The 16,133-nt window shown below is 43.0% G+C and overlaps 3 protein-coding genes across 3 annotated transcripts in view; 1 reads left to right on the forward strand and 2 right to left on the reverse strand.

Moving 5' to 3' along the window:
• Positions 1-16,133, forward strand: part of lrrk1 (leucine-rich repeat kinase 1) — a 186,442-nt gene that overhangs the window by 164,315 nt on the left and 5,994 nt on the right. The window lies entirely within an intron of this gene.
• LOC307028389 (uncharacterized protein) overlaps positions 1-16,133 on the reverse strand; it is a 361,942-nt gene that overhangs the window by 139,382 nt on the left and 206,427 nt on the right. The gene's annotated exons all lie outside the window — the stretch shown is intronic.
• Positions 779-16,133, reverse strand: part of chsy1 (chondroitin sulfate synthase 1) — a 52,921-nt gene continuing 37,566 nt past the window's right edge. Inside the window, exon 3 of the mRNA XM_079663358.1 lies at positions 779-3,457. Coding sequence (XP_079519484.1) covers positions 1,865-3,457 — 1,593 coding nt within the window. The 3' untranslated portion in view covers positions 779-1,864. The remainder of the gene's footprint in view (positions 3,458-16,133) is intronic.

Here is a 16,133-nt window from a genome sequence, read left to right on the forward strand (position 1 = left end):
ATCAGACAACGGTAACACGGACTTTAAACGACCTAACTGCTGGTCTCTAAACAGATGAGCGTGTTGCTCCACCGATCACTCTTGCTGCACACACCTTTCCCTTCCTGCTCCGTCTAATTAAATAGGGGAAAAAGGAAATGGAGGCGCCAACCAAACAGCGAATCCCTGGCTGGGTGGGCGTTACCGTGAGTGACTACCGGTCACATAAAAACCCCGGTTGTTACAAGCTGCCTACATGTGTGTCTTTTAAAACGTTGCTAAGGCATGGCAATAGAACAGCCCAGTGTATGTGTAAAGTCACTCAATCTCAGTATTTCTGGGCCTCCATATATTATGATAATGAAGTTGACATTAGTTGGCTAGGCAGTCCTGACCTGGCTCTTATGGCTTACAGTTGAAACCCTGTGTGTTTGTTTCTGTGCTGTGAGAACAGTATTGACTTATCCCAGCATCAGTTTTGGAGGCCCTGTTTTATTGTCCCTGCAAGAGGTGACTCAGCAATCACAGAACCACAAATGCGCTTCAACCGCACTGCTTCACACTTTCTTTTGATGTGTACCCAGTGAACTTCATATGATACATTATTATTATTGGCTCTATCTCCATAGTGTTTTCTGTGAGAGCCAGTTATGTATAAGTATTTTTCATGGACTTTACAAATGTGACCGATTGGCCTCACAGCCTCAGGGCCCTCAAAGACTATGCTTCTTAGATGTTGCTAAGGTAACAGGCAGGTGTAATACACTGAGAAAAATACCACAAGAGTAGCACATGTGAATACTTTTCCTCCATTTTATTTCTTTTTTAAATAGAAAACCATGCCCACTTGGACATAGTTGAAAGAACAAAAAATACAAAAATGTCCAAAAAAATTAAATACAAATAAGGACAATACAGCCATTCACCCTGTAACAACAGTCTTAAAAGTCAGCCATTCATGTTCATATGCTGTATGAGAAGCATTAAATCAATGGAGTGTTACACTGACAGGCGGAGCACATACTCACACACACACTTAAAAATTAGAGACAGGATGTGGGACACAGCTGCTCACATTTCAGCCGCTGCATTAAAGGCGGAACACTTCACCCATCACATAGGCCTGCTCACTTATCATTATTACTGTTAATAACAATAACATACATACTATTAATAATAACAATAATAATACAGTCAGTGTCATGTTAGTGCCTATAGAACACACCGACGCACCTAAAGCAGACTGTGCAAAACTCTTTGGTGATAATGAGTGTAACAAAAGGAAAATGAAAACCAGCACCCCACAGCCGACATGGTCATACACTCTTTCTAATATACATATTTCAACAGTCAAAGAGAAGAGATGGAGCCGGCAAATGCAATAAATTAGTCAGCAAACGATTAATTGCAGATATAAAATCCAGCAGTTGGGTTCATAGAAAATGACTCCAGGATAAACAGTAACAGTGTTGTGTTTATTACCATCCCATAAAAACAAATAAAAAGAAAAGGTGGCCCTTGTTAATGATTGAGATAGCTGAGATCTGAGTTCTGTCTGCTATTAAATGTCTCTTGTAAATATTCACAATCAAGAGTGGACCGCTGCTCTGCCCCGGTGTGTGTCACTGAGGGACACAGTGAGAACACTGACACACGTGTAACAGGCTCACACAATATTCCTTCCATCATTACTTACAACATGTACTTCCATACTAGAAACCAGATTGTGTCTGTGAATTGATCATCATGGCGTTTTGTTGTATATTTTCATATTCTTTCAAAATATATCCATGTGAAGTCTATCATGTCAGTAAAAAATAAATACGGTAAAGAAAACCCCACGCTGTGAGAAAGGGGTTATGTTCTGGACAGACGGCAGATGTGCTCACGCTGTCCTCGCTGAGCCGTTATTGCTGGCCGCTCTCCTGAAGCCATGCTCGTTCTTCTCCAGCCACAGCTCGGCCAGCTGCTGGCTGGAGCCGTGCGACGAGGCTTTGGAGCCCAGGCACATCTTATATTGCTTTGCCTCCAGGTTAGGGTCACATATGACAGGGTGGTGAACGTGCACTATCCCTGTGTCTGTGCTTCGGAACAACTTCAGCCCGGACTGGACAAATTTATTGAAAAGGTCCACGTCCTCCAAACCCCAGCCCTGTATAGACGTGTCAAAGCCTCCAGCTCGGACCAGGTCTCCTTTGTAAACACAGACAATCCCAAAGCCGTAGTTCCTCCACAGACCTGTCTTGGAGGTAAATACGTAATGGTTGTTGCTAGGGACTTTCCCAGCATAAACCACCTTGGGGTCGTATTGGCTGAAGATGATGGGGAAGTAAGTTTGCTCTCCTGGGGCTGTGTTTGTCCGACAGCGCTTGAGGAAGTCACTGGTGAAGAGAAGATCCACATCACAGTAGAAGAGAAGAGAATCGTTGGAGAAGTGCAGAGAACCCACTTCCAGAGCCAAAGCCCTGGAGAAGGAGCCAGTGACGGGCTTTATCTCCATCTCAGCTCGGGGATACTTCATGTGATACTCTCTCATCAGCTCCACCTGCTTCACCTGCTCTGTGTTGTTGTCTGTGCTGAACAGCAGGATGAGCAGCTTCACGTTCTGGTTGGGGATCAGACAAACTCGTTCAAAGTTGGCCATGAATCGCACAAAGATGTCGTAGCGTCCCGACAGAGGCACTAAGATGTTGACCTTCTTCTCTTTAGGTTCCTTCTGGTCTTGGCCAGAGGTGGCCAACTTGAAGGGCACCAGCATTTTCAGCGAGTTGGACAGGAATGAGAGCGAGTCTGAATCTTTGTTGATGTGGCTGGCCAAAGCTCTGGCATCCATTTCCCCTTCCTCTTTGAACTGGATCTGGCTGAAGGTCTGCTGCAGGTAGGCGTGCCTCCTCACAGGCACAGTCATGGTCTTTCCTTTGTGCTTCTTGTACAGCAGCAACAGATCCAGCACATACTCTGCCCCGTATAAAGGATTCACTCTGCGGTAGCCATACTGGATTTCTTTGAAGTCAATGACCCGCCCCCGTGTCTTGGCATTGGCGTTGATCATCTCCATCACTTGCATGATGATGTCGTCCAGGGCTTGCCTCTGGGAGGAATCCATGCCTCTGCGGGGTGGCTGCCCGTCAGATGATGAGAAGAGGTACTTCCCCGTCAGGAACTCCCACTCCAGCACTTCCTCTCTCTGCCTTGGGTGGAAGCGCATAAATGAAGGTGGCATGCCCAGCTGGAGGTCTTCTCGGCCGGGCTCATTGGCTCCATAGCGGCCCATCTGAACGATCTCCCGGTGGAGCTGGATGGTGCGGTGGCGCAGGTCTGCGATCTTCCGGCTCAGCATGTAGCTGTGTAGGCGATACTGGTAAGGAGGGTTTTTGTTGGGGTGGAGGGTGATGGCTCGATGGATCTTGCTGTTGTGGAGATCTCGTATGTAGCCCTTCTTATTTGGTTCATAGTTCTCATAGAAGAGCTGCTGCATCTGTGGAAACAGAAAATGGATAGTGTTATTCCCACTGAGGCCAAGTACATTTCAAATAAAAAAATGTTACTGCTAGCAAACAGCTAACTGCATTGGATTTCCACTATAGGTTACCATACTGTGAGAGTTCAGAGCAGAGGCCAGAGCTGAGAGAATGAGCCAGACCATGTTTGTCTGGCAGACTTTGCTGCATATATGGATGACCGTATGATACATTTATCAAAAGTTTGTTGAACAAGCTGAATATAAACGTACAGGAATACGTTAAACAGCAAATATGCATAAAGCAAACTCCCTGTCCCCTGTTCACTCTGGGAGCTAGTAGGTTTTGTATGTGATATTAATTGGGTGACTATATTTCCCCGATTTTGCCACATTGTCCTGCTGCTTTCATGATTGGTAATCCTCTCAGAAAGCCGGCTCTTGACCAGCTGTCATCTGCTCTGGATAACACAAGAGGCTATTTCACACTACGCTATTTCTGGTACTTTTCCCACAGAGGTTCAACCTACAGATCGCGTTCACACCGGAATAAGTCCCTGAGGGAGGATTAGGCAAAAGAAGCCGCTGACCTCACTTCTTCTTCTGCTTTGGGTTTACTGGCAGGCCTCAAACAACTTCACGGCGTATACTGCCACCCGAAGTCCCCGGATTTGGGGACTGGCTTCAGTAGAAGCTGCTGGGACCCCCAGCAGCTTCTACTGTAAAAGGGCGGCTTCACAAAACTTTGTTGGAGTTTTACGGGGCGTGGTTTGCAATCCGCCCAGCTAATCAGACATAGGAACCTTTTTCTCCCACGAAAGTACCTGCTCTCTAGCAGGGACGGAAAAGGGGCCCTTTTTGGTGTGAACGAGACATTTCGGAACTATATCGGAACTAAAGTGGGAAAAGTACTGCGGTGTGAACGCGCCTAAGGAAACATTGGTTGTGTCTGACATGATAGCAGTAATCTATGTTCTCCTGGAATTCATGCATAATCAATTCATTTGTTCTGTTTTTACAATAACCTATGCTAGGTGAGTAACCAACGTGTTTAATCCCAAATTCTTCTTCAAAAAGCGAGAAAAATGCTGTAGAAGATATTCTACACAGTCCATGCTGATTGCAGTTATTAAAACCTTTGAAAGAAATTGCCTACTCATTCCTGCCAGTTTCGAAACAATGACAACAGCCAATCACACTGCATGGGGCATTGCATTTTCTTGCGAAAGACTTAGTGCTTTGTTGGGGTTATCTCCACAAGTAAATACACACACCACAAACGTTTGAAAACGATGCTCCTAGCCACTGACCTTAAACAGACTCATTCATCAATAATGATATAGCAGGAAGTGAGATTAGAGATGCAGGGTGTTGGATCACGGAAAGAGACCATTAGAATTATAATGAAGGAATGACTTATATATGGATCTATGATCCGATCGCTAAAGGTGCACTACACAGTCCGCTGCACTGACTGAACACAAGTTATTTAGTGTGTACTGTTAACCTGATTGAGTTCTACAATATGTTAACATTGGTGATACTTGCAGGATCTCACCCGCGGTCAAGAAGACCGCGTCTACTTCAAAGTCTAATTTGAGAGTAGGACTCTGGAATGCAGCCACAGGCCTGATTTCCAGGGGAAGGCCTTCCAGGGAAAAAGAGTACGAAGACAGGCCTGAGGGTTATGGAAAACTATACCTAAAGCTGGGTAACGCTCACAAGAACTGCCTGAGTCACTCTTTTTTTTCCATGGCTTCATGCTGCATTCCTCTGAAACCTAAGAGAGGGCAGCCTGCCATCAAACCACACTGTAAGCTTGTCTTTAATGCAACATTTGAGTCAAGCTGTGCCTTCAGAGGTGAAGGGTCAGTACATCCGAGACCAGGTCAATGCTTGTTCAACTAACAGAAATGGTATTACTCTTTCAGAGTGAAACACTACCCACTGTTACCTGAAGTGAACTCCGGATGATAAACCAGCATTATACAGACTTTAATATCTAGAGCTTGGCAAGAGTGTTATCATCCATACTCATTCATCATTTTTCATTGATCTGCTTTTCATCCAATCATTCTTAAAATTATAAATTTGACAGATGAAAGTTTTAAAATACATTCCTGGAGGTCTGAGTGGGATGCCCTCAGAGCTGTCCCCGACTGAATATCTCTCCAGACTAAATGAAAAAGTTGGCAGTCCTAGTAAAATGCCACAGGTTAACGTTAATTCCATGAGCAAGTTGATGGCAGGCCAAAAACACGTTCCGGATTATCATATCAACAGTTTATCAGCTTCCTAGATTTGAACCAGTATCAAGCTGCTCATGACAATGTAAATGAAAGTCTACACTGGTATGTACAGTATCAATATAATAAACCAGAGGATTATTGAGAACATGAAATTATATAAATATAAATGAGATAATAAAAGCTACAGGGCACATCAGACCTGACACAGACATGTTTGATTGCCATCTGAGTAAACATAAAGGGGTCCTTGTCTAAAAGGGTGGTCCTAACATGTCTGTTATATAAGCTTACACTTACTTCCCCATGCCTTTGTCTGTATTTCTTTAATTAAAGTTTCCCTCCGCACAGTATTTTTCTAGTTCTTTTTCTTAGTGTCCAGCTGGGATTCACACCAGTGGTCAGCAGCTGACATCAGATGTCAGGATGTTCATGGATCTCCCCTGTGGCTCCAGCATCATTAGCACCCTTCATAATTACATGATCTCCACGTCTGTGGTCAAATCATGTGAAATGTATTCCCAGTCATCACCTCACAACATCCCTGCCCCAACTAAAATGATCCTTTTATCAAGACAAAAGGAAGAGAAAAAGTGTGTTTCATTCAGCCCTGCAAGCTGATCGTAAGCTACCACAGACCCACTCATTTCAGTAAGCATCAAAGGTCAGAGCCAACAGGAAAGGTACGTGCTTGTCGTTGAATCTTTAGACACTAGGTTTGAACGTTCGATCAAACATGGAAACATTTCCAATATTTTAACTGTAATGACCTTTGGTTGCCCAAAACATTCTTAAAAAAAAAAAAGAAGTATATATAGAGTCCATAAGTGCAATGAACTATTGAAGCAATTTGCACTGCACTCCAGCAGACACAATTCACCATAACCTTGAGCTATCCTAACACTCAGCCAATGGTATAATACAAAAGCGAGCGCAACCCTGCTGGCGTGATAATCGGGACAAAGATTTTGAGTTACAGTGTGAACCAGACACGTCATAGTTGCACCGCAATCTCAAGACACAACATGGAAAAACAAGGCCTGTACTGAAGGGTAAGACACTATTCTCCATATAAACACTATGAATGTCAGTCACTGTTGATATGGTGAGTGAATCAGAGCTATGTTAAAAACAAAGTTGCCCCTCATGCAATTGGGAAAAAAACTCCAAAAATTGTCTAATGCAAATTGTCTCGTCATTTTCTGCCAACATCACGAAAAGTGTCATACAGACAGGAACACGTAAGGTAGCTAGTATTAGCTGGTATGTGTATTGAATGTAAGGAAATGGGAAAGTGTGTCTTCCTAGTTCCTAGCTAGTTGGCACACATCATTACATCGCTGATTTTCTCCCGAACACCGCTAACAACAACAACAACAACGGGGGACTCATGTTGCTATTAATGATACTTCAAGTCAGAGCTGAGTACGTACGACTCCTGATATTTCCCTGTGTTTTGTTTTTATATTTGCTGTTGTAAATGATTGTCTTTTGCTGTTATTGTTAAGTGTTTTTATTACATGTACATGTAAAAATCGTTTTTAAATGTGCTCTATAAATAAAACCTGATTTGATTTGAATCATACGAAGCCAGATGAAATAAAAAAACACCTTCTCCAACGTAATACTCTTTCCCAGAGTGCAGTGCTTCATTGTTTATTAATGTGGTTCAGCTGCATTTACCGACCACTGCAATTCTGCTCGTCCACCGGAGTTTAGTCTACCGATAACTCACGGCAGAGTTTAGTCGAACGTTGACTGACAGCAGCGTCCGATGGAAAGCAGTAATGCTCTGTCTCACTGTCACCCAAGCAACTGATGCGGATCTCCCCCCTCCATAAGTGAATGTGTGTCAGTCTGAATTTACGCTTTTTGGCATCACGACGCCCTTATTAAAGTGTCTCTGGTATTAGACAGGTGAGTGTCTTTGGTATTAGACAGGTGATTTTTCTTTATGATTTTACTTGTGTAGCCCATGTACTGATTCCAACCGAGAGTTGCTCTAAAAAATAAAAAAAAATTGGGGCAGTGTGCTGGTCTTCAAAATGGGGAATAACAGCGAACGGATGGTCATTAAAAGTAAGGTAAAAACAAACGGCATCACACTATGCCTGGTTAGTGCTGCCTCACTTTATAGAAGTGTTTTTTATAAGTGTGTGGAGGCGTTTAGTGACTTTGTTCAGCACCCCTGCCAGGGGCGGCGGGTACTGTAGGCTAGGGAAGGCTAAGCCTTCCCAAATATTTGTGTCACTGCATCCTGGTAAAATACAAATATAATGTATAATGTTTGTGTCTTTGACATTAGCGCTGCTATGCAGCCACCTGTGCACTACGAAGCTAGTTCAACATACCCTGGATATGTTTGAGTTATCTTAAGGCCCAGATACACCGGTCAGTCACCTGAGAAGTCGCCGACACCGACTCTTGCGTCGCCGGACTCTTGCGTATTTGCCGACTTCGCGCGCTGGAACACACCGCAAATCCGAGCCGAGCACGTATGAACTGCTCATGCGTGAGTGGCAATAACTCTCCTTACCAGCAGGCGGCGGTAGTGTGTATTCATCATTCAAAAGAGGCAACAACCGGAACAACCGGAAGACAGAGAAGAAGAACAGACTCCGTGATATAAACAAACAGCGTTTCTTTCCATTTTCACTCTTGTCCATTGAAAACATGAACGAACAGGAGCTCTATAAACCGATGAGGTGAAATAGCCGTCCGTGTGTGTTCCATCTTCCATTTTAAATCATTTGTTTACCTCCCTCACTTCCGTTAACGCTTCTCATGCACTGATTCGCTAGCTGAACAGCCAATCAGTGTTATCCGACTTCCGGTGGTGTTCCCGACGCCGATTCGCGTCAGGTAGGCAGAAAAGACCCGACGGCGCGGCGCACACCACTCCGAATAGGGCTTGCCCACGCTCATGTTCGGCCCGACTCCCATTTACTGCTGATTTCGGGCCGGTGTATCTGGGCCTTTAAAGCTCCCATTTCTTGCTTTTCCGGTTATTACCCGTCCCCTTGTGTGTTATGAAGGTTTTTCTGCATGTAAACGGTCTGCAGAGTCAAACCCCTTAAAGCACACCCTGTAGCGAGTAAAACTCTAACACACTCTAACTACCTCCCCAAAACGCCTCGTTGGAGATACGTCACTGTCCATTGATTCTTCCGGGTAACTCATGATGTCATGCGTTTCCCGGAACCAAATGGACCAATCCTTGGAGCCGTTACATTAAGCCCCCGCTGATTGGTCCAAATTGACCAATCCACGGACTTCCTCACACACACACTCAGTGCAGGCAGCTCTGCTGATCTCTCCTCCCTGGCGGCAGGCTGATAACAGTTGGGATCGCGGCGAAATTCCTCTCTGCAGACCCATTCTCACAGCGTTTATCAACCTTTTTCTTACTCAATATCAAGCCACACTTATTCTTTTTACTTCGGCTGTGACTTTGTGTGTGCTCAGGGTGAGTTTGGCTTTGTATCGCTAAAAAAGGAAACCACACCTCCACGGAGCTCAGCGCGATTCACAACGTGGACCAACCAATCAGAGCACACTGTGCTCACAGGGAGGGTGGGGGCTGGAGCTATTGGAGCTACAATCAGCCGTTAAAGGCAGACAGTGAGATTCAGTGAATACACGTAGTTTACAGAGATGCTGTATGAGAAACCAATGTGATTTTGGAAAATTGCACAATATAAATCTATTCTAGTAGACCTCAACAATGGAATTATGATCACTGGAAATGGCCACGAAATGGGACCTTTAACTAACCCTAACAAACGAGATCTCGCTAAGCGGTCCTACGACGTTGGTTATCAACTCGGTAAATCAAGCCAGGGTTTCTTTCTCCAGCTGAGAGCGCGTTCACGTGAAAGGGGCGGGGTTAGTTACATTTGACCAATCACAAACAGGGACAAGAGTACTGACAGCGCAGCGTCATACTTCATTCATGAAAAGTAAACTAATATTAGACAAATATGAACTCTAAACATCCATTACTTAAACATATAATCCAAGATACAAGCCACATACAGTGGGGCAAAAAAGTATTTAGTCAGCCACCAATTGTGCAAGTTCTCCCACTTAAAAAGATGAGGCCTGTAATTTTCATCCTAGGTATACCTCAACTATGAGAGACAAAATGAGAAAAAAAAAGAAAAATTCAGAAAATCACATTGTCTGATTTTTAAAGACTTTATATGCAAATTATAGTGGAAAATAAGTATTTGGTCAATAACAAAAGTTAATCTCAATACTTTGTTATATACCCTTTGTTGGCAATGACAGAGGTCAAACGTTTTCTGTAAGTCTTCACAAGGTTTTCACACACTGTTGCTGGTATTTTGTCCCATTCCTCCATGCAGATCTCCTCTAGAGCAGCGATGTTTTGGGGCTGTCGCTGGGCAACACAGACTTTCAACTCCTTCCAAAGATTTTCTATGGGCTTGAGATCTGGAGACTGGCTAGGCCACTTCAGGACCTTGAAATGCTTCTTACGAAGCCACTCCTTCATTGCCCGGGCGGTGTGTTTGGGATCATTGTCATGCTGAAAGACCCTGTCACGTTTCATCTTCAATGCCCTTGCTGATGGAAGGAGGTTGTCACTCAAAATCTCACGATACATGGCCCCATTCATTCTTTCCTTTACACGGATCAGTCGTCCTGGTTCCTTTGCAGAAAAACAGCCCCAAAGCATGCTGTTTCCACCCCCATGTTTCACAGTAGGTATGGTGTTCTTTGGATGCAACTCAGCATTCTTTCTCCTCCAAACAAGTCTAGTTGAGTTTTTACCAAAAAGTTGTATTTTGGTTTCATCTGACCATATGATATTCTCCCAATCCTCTTCTGGATCATCTAAATGCTCTCTAGCAAACTTCATACGGGCCTGGACATGTACTGGCTTAAGCAAGGGGACACGTCTGGCACTGCAGGATTTGAGTCCCTGGCGTTATAGTGTGTTACTGATGGTAGCCTTTGTTACTTTGGTCCCAGCTCTCTGCAGGTCATTGACTAGGTCCCCCCGTGTGGTTCTGGGATTTTTGCTCACCGTTCTTGTGATAATTTTGATACCACGGGGTGAGATCTTGCGTGGAGCCCCAGATCGAGGGAGATTATCAGTGGTCTTGTATGTCTTCCATTTTCTAATAATTGCTCCCACAGTTGATTTTCTTCACACCAAGCTGCTTACCTATTGCAGATTCAGTCTTCCCAGCCTGGTGCAGGTCTACAATTTTGTTTCTGGTGTCCTTTGACAGCTCTTTGGTCTTGGCCATAGTGGAGTTTGGAGTGTGACTGTTTGAAGTTGTGGACAAGTGTCTTTTATACTGATAAGGAGTTCAAACAGGTGCCATTAATACAGTTAACAAGTGGAGGACAGAGGAGGCTCTTAAAGAAGAAGTTACAGGTCTGTGAGAGACAGAAATCTTGTTTGTTTGCAGGTGACCAAATACTTATTTTGCACCATAATTTGCAAATAAATTCTTTAAAAATCAGACAGTGATTTTCTGGATTTTTTTTTCTCATTTTGTCTCTCATAGTTGAGGTATACCTAGGATGAAAATTAAAGGCCTCTCTCATCTTTTTAAGTGGGAGAACTTGCACAATTGGTGGCTGACTAAATAGTTTTTTGCCCCACTGTAGTTGCACCTGCAAGGTGAAGAACAACTGGTTAATAAACTACAGAGTGTTTGAAAGCGTACAACAGTTTTATGATATCACTGCCCCATCTACAGTAAGACACGAGTGGATCTGACTTTAATTACATTTGAGTTGAGTGTTTCGTCAGCCTAATGTGTTGCTTAAAATAATACTTCTGCATACAGTATGTGCCAATGTAAGTGTTGCACGGCCAGATAAGGCTCGAGAAGCTGACTCAGATAAGGAAATATTGTGATATTATATGATCGATGATGTGATATCAGTGTGATATGAATGATAAGTGCGACACGTCGGCGTCTTCTCTGCATACGGCAGTTTAAACTGTATTTCCTTTATCCTGTAATATGACTTGATAGATTTAAACTCCGCGCACTGAGCTCTGATTGGTCAGCAGGCGGTGCTTTCCCTGAGTTGATCTCTTTTCTATAGATGCCGGGGGCGGGCAGCGTCAGGTAAAAAAAGTTATTTAGCCTTCCCAAACCTGAACCTCACGCGCCGCCTATGACCCCTGCCCCAACGTATTTGGTTCTTGGTTCTTGACGGGCAGTTGAGTGGGGCCAGATAAGAACAATTATTTAGGGGCCAAGAGTCAGCTCCACTGCCGTGGATACAGGAAGAACCGGTTCTTAATCGGGCACTAGCTCCAAACTGGCCCTGGGTGTTGTCAGAGCAATGCAGAGCACTGGCATGAACTGGCTACACACAGGAGTCATATGCACTAACATGCTCTAACAGTTGGCAAGCTATGTACACAAAGCACAGAGAAGCTGGGATGTAACACAACAAAGGGTGACTGACTCCTCCCTGTGACCATTACTTTTATCTTTATCCTGTGAAACCCCCAAACTGTTTGTAAGTGCAGCAGAAGTATTGTGTAGCCTTTTCTCAACATCTTGTTAAAACTGTGGGCATTCAAAGTGACTTTTCCATCTGCAAAAATAAAACAACTGGTCAGGAGCAATCAGTGTTAAAAAACTCTTAAAGTGAATTCAAAGTTAGTGTTAAAGAGGCCCTATTCTGTTTTCTGTGGTGTTCCCTCTCCTTTATTGTGTTCTTTGTGTGCATATAAATGGTCTGCAAAGGCTCAAATCCAAAAGTTCCATCCAGCGGGAGTTTCTGATGCTACTGTCACACAGCAAAGTAAATGCATGCTAGGAGTCTTCCATCAGTATATTTGGCAGAGTGTATGTGTGTGTGTTTCTGATGGAGTGCGTAATCTGCAGGACAATAGGCAGCGCCTGCCTCTGAGCGGCCCATGCAACTCTAATTGGTGACAGCATTATTGTGCTGTAACTGGCTCTTTTGTAAGCCACAATGTTCTGTCCAAACTAATTTTTCCAATCAGGGGACAGCTCCACAATAGGTATGGTTTTGATGTGTGTGATGGAAGGTTGCTTGTACCATCAACATCAGGGGCCTCATTTATAAAGCCTTGCATAGGATTCACGTGGGAAGGTTGCTTACGTAGGACAGAGCAAATAAATACGCACAAACATTTTCCGATTTGCACACTAGCATTAGCCATACTAGCCTGTATACATGCTTATTGCACAGCTCGCATTAGCTACATTTACCTTGTTTACATTTAGCTGTCCTATGTGTTAATCTGTGTATGCTACACTTGTAACTTTTCACTCCTTTTGAATGTCCGTGGATTGCAAATAAGTCAATAAAGGAGCATCCCTGGCTCTCAAAAGAGTTTGGCTGGCTGTTTAATCTCTGTTCACACTGAGACAGTACAACATAGAGAGAACAGTACACCCAGGGCCGTATCCAGGATTTCCTAAATACCGAGGTCCAAACATGCTAGGGGGGTTCGGGGGACACCCCCCTAGATCTTTGAGATTTTCATGATCTAGTTAGGTGCTTTTTAAGTCCTGTGGGGGGTCACACATTTGATAATATATTGATTTCAAACCATGCCAGTGGGCTGACAATGTCAGCGTACATTATTTTTGAAAGTTTAATACATGAGAATCAGTTGATTGTTACTATTAATGATCAGGACATGCAGAAGAGGCTAAAATGATCACAACACATTGTCAACATTCATTTTCCATGTCTCTCTCCTTTCCATAACCTGCAGCCTCTCTTCCATCTTCTTTAGTCTCTCTGTCTTCTTCCTGTTCACTACTCTCTCTGTCCTCTACTCTCTTTGTTCAATCTCTCCCTCGTTGTTCACTTTTTGCTCCTCCTCACTTGTCGCTCCTGCCAGTGAATTAAAAGCAATTCAGCAATTTAGTTCATTTCACTTGCATTCTTTTTTTTATTTGAATCTGTTTTGTTTGATTCTCAAAAGAGAACAAAGATGTAAGCAAATTGTGGTTTATACAATTGTATGTTATTATGACATCATAACTGCAATAGATGTATGTTGTTTTACAATTATGCCTATTGTCTATATTGTAAATGAAGACTAAGTTATAGATATATATATATAGATAGATGGGGTTATTAAGCCTACATTCTTTTGTGTGACTGTACCTGCAGTTCCTCCCTGACTTCCATGACTTCCATCATTTTCTCTCTCTCTCTCTCTCTCTCTCTCTCTTTCTCTCTCTGCCTGTCCTGTCTCTTCCTTACCAAAGCTGAGCTTCGACTGACCTAGTCTTTTCATTATATCTGAGTTAGTGTAAAAAGAAAACAATACAATGTTAGTTTTTCAATGTTTTACTCCGATTGAAATGAAAGAAAAGCATTACAACGTGTGTTAAAAGGTAATCCTTCTGACATCGGATGAATGTAATTAACTTTAGCTCTCTAGCTAGTTTATTCACGCAATTTAAACCAAAGTATAGCCTCTGGAGCTCTCCTCCCTGGAGAACAGAAGCACAAGCAGCCCGCTGGACTCAGATCTCTAGATACAGTGGGGCAAAAAAGTATTTAGTCAGCCACCAATTGTGCAAGTTCTCCCACTTAAAAAGATGAGAGGCCTGTGATTTTCATCCTAGGTATACCTCAACTATGAGAGACAAAATGAGAAAAAAAAAAATCCAGAGAATCACATTGTCTGATTTTTAAAGAATTTATTTGCAAATTATGGTGGAAAATAAGTATTTGGTCACCTACAAACAAACAAGATTTCTGGCTCTCACAGACCTGTAACTTCTTCTTTAAGAGCCTCCTCTGTCCTCCACTTGTTAACTGTATTAATGGCACCTGTTTGAACTCGTTATCAGTATAAAAGACACCTGTCCACAACCTCAAACAGTCACACTCCAAACTCCCCTATGGCCAAGACCAAAGAGCTGTCAAAGGACAGCAGAAACAAAATTGTAGACCTGCACCAGGCTGGGAAGACTGAATCTGCAATAGGTAAGCAGCTTGGTGTGAAGAAATCAACTGTGGGAGCAATTATTAGAAAATGGAAGACATACAAGACTACTGATAATCTCCCTCGATCTGGGGCTCCACGCAAGATCTCACCCCGTGGGGTCAAAATGATCACAAGAACGGTGAGCAAAAATCCCAGAACCACACGGGGGGACCTAATCAATGACCTGCAGAGAGCTGGGACCAAAGTAACAAAGGCTACCATCAGTAACACACTACGCTGCCAGGGACTCAAATCCTGCAGTGCCAGACGTGTCCCCCTGCTTAAGCCAGTACATGTCCAGGCCCGTCTGAAGTTTGCTAGAGAGCATTTAGATGATCCAGAAGAGGATTGGGAGAATGTCATATGGTCAGATGAAACCAAAATACAACTTTTTGGTAAAAACTCAACTAGACTTGTTTGGAGGAAAAAGAATGCTGAGTTGCATCCAAAGAACACCATACCTACTGTGAAACATGGGGGTGGAAACATCATAATTTGGGGCTGTTTTTCTGCAAAGGGACCAGGACGACCAGCAACAGTGTGTGAAAACCTTGTGAAGACTTACAGAAAACGTTTGACCTCTGTCATTGCCAACAAAGGGTATATAACAAAGTATTGAGATGAACTTTTGTTCATCCAAATACTTATTTTCCACCATAATTTGCAAATAAATTCTTTAAAAATCAGACAGTGATTTTCTCTATTTTTTTTTCTCATTTTGTCTCTCATAGTTGAGGTATACCTAGGATGAAAATTACAAGCCTCTCATCGTTTTAAGTGGGAGAACTTGCACAATTGGTGGCTGACTAAATACTTTTTTGCCCCACTGTACCTCATCACTCCTCCGCTGCTCCGGTTCAAGTCCGGGCTGCGGAGGTTTGTTGATACATGTCGTCTTCTTCTGTTTGCTTTAATCAAGGCTACGTATTTATGCAGCGCCCCCATCGGCAGTAAATGGAAGTACTACCAAGAATCCCTTTTAGTGCAGTTAACCTCTCTATAGTGGTTCATTAATAAAAACAGATATTTGAAGGTGTGCCTACTTTGTTCATGAACTGTTGAGGTTAATTTCCGTAGTTGTGTGCTATAATGTATTTACAAAGTGTGAAGAGGAGGCAACTTTAGAATAGGGAACCTGTTCAGGTCAATTAGAGTCAAACTACTAGCTTCTTGGTTATGAACAAGACTTCACTTTAGAATAGGGAACATGTTCTTAGATAGAAATACCTAATTTTGAGTTATTTAGACACACTTAACACTTATAGTTTCATGTCTTGTTACATAAGAATAGATCATATGTGTTAAGTGTTATTATGGGAGAATTACTATTCTTGTGGTACTACTGCCTTATTAGGCCCATATTGAGCAGAGCATATTAAGACCAAAACTCATGTTCAACAACTTCCTTACTTTCAATAAATAAGCACTAATTAGAGGGTTATTGAGGAAAAACTCTCAACTAATGGCTTAT

This window comes from Notothenia rossii (assembly GCF_949606895.1).
Source record: "Notothenia rossii genome assembly, chromosome: 2".
Classification (NCBI taxonomy): domain Eukaryota; kingdom Metazoa; phylum Chordata; class Actinopteri; order Perciformes; family Nototheniidae; genus Notothenia; species Notothenia rossii.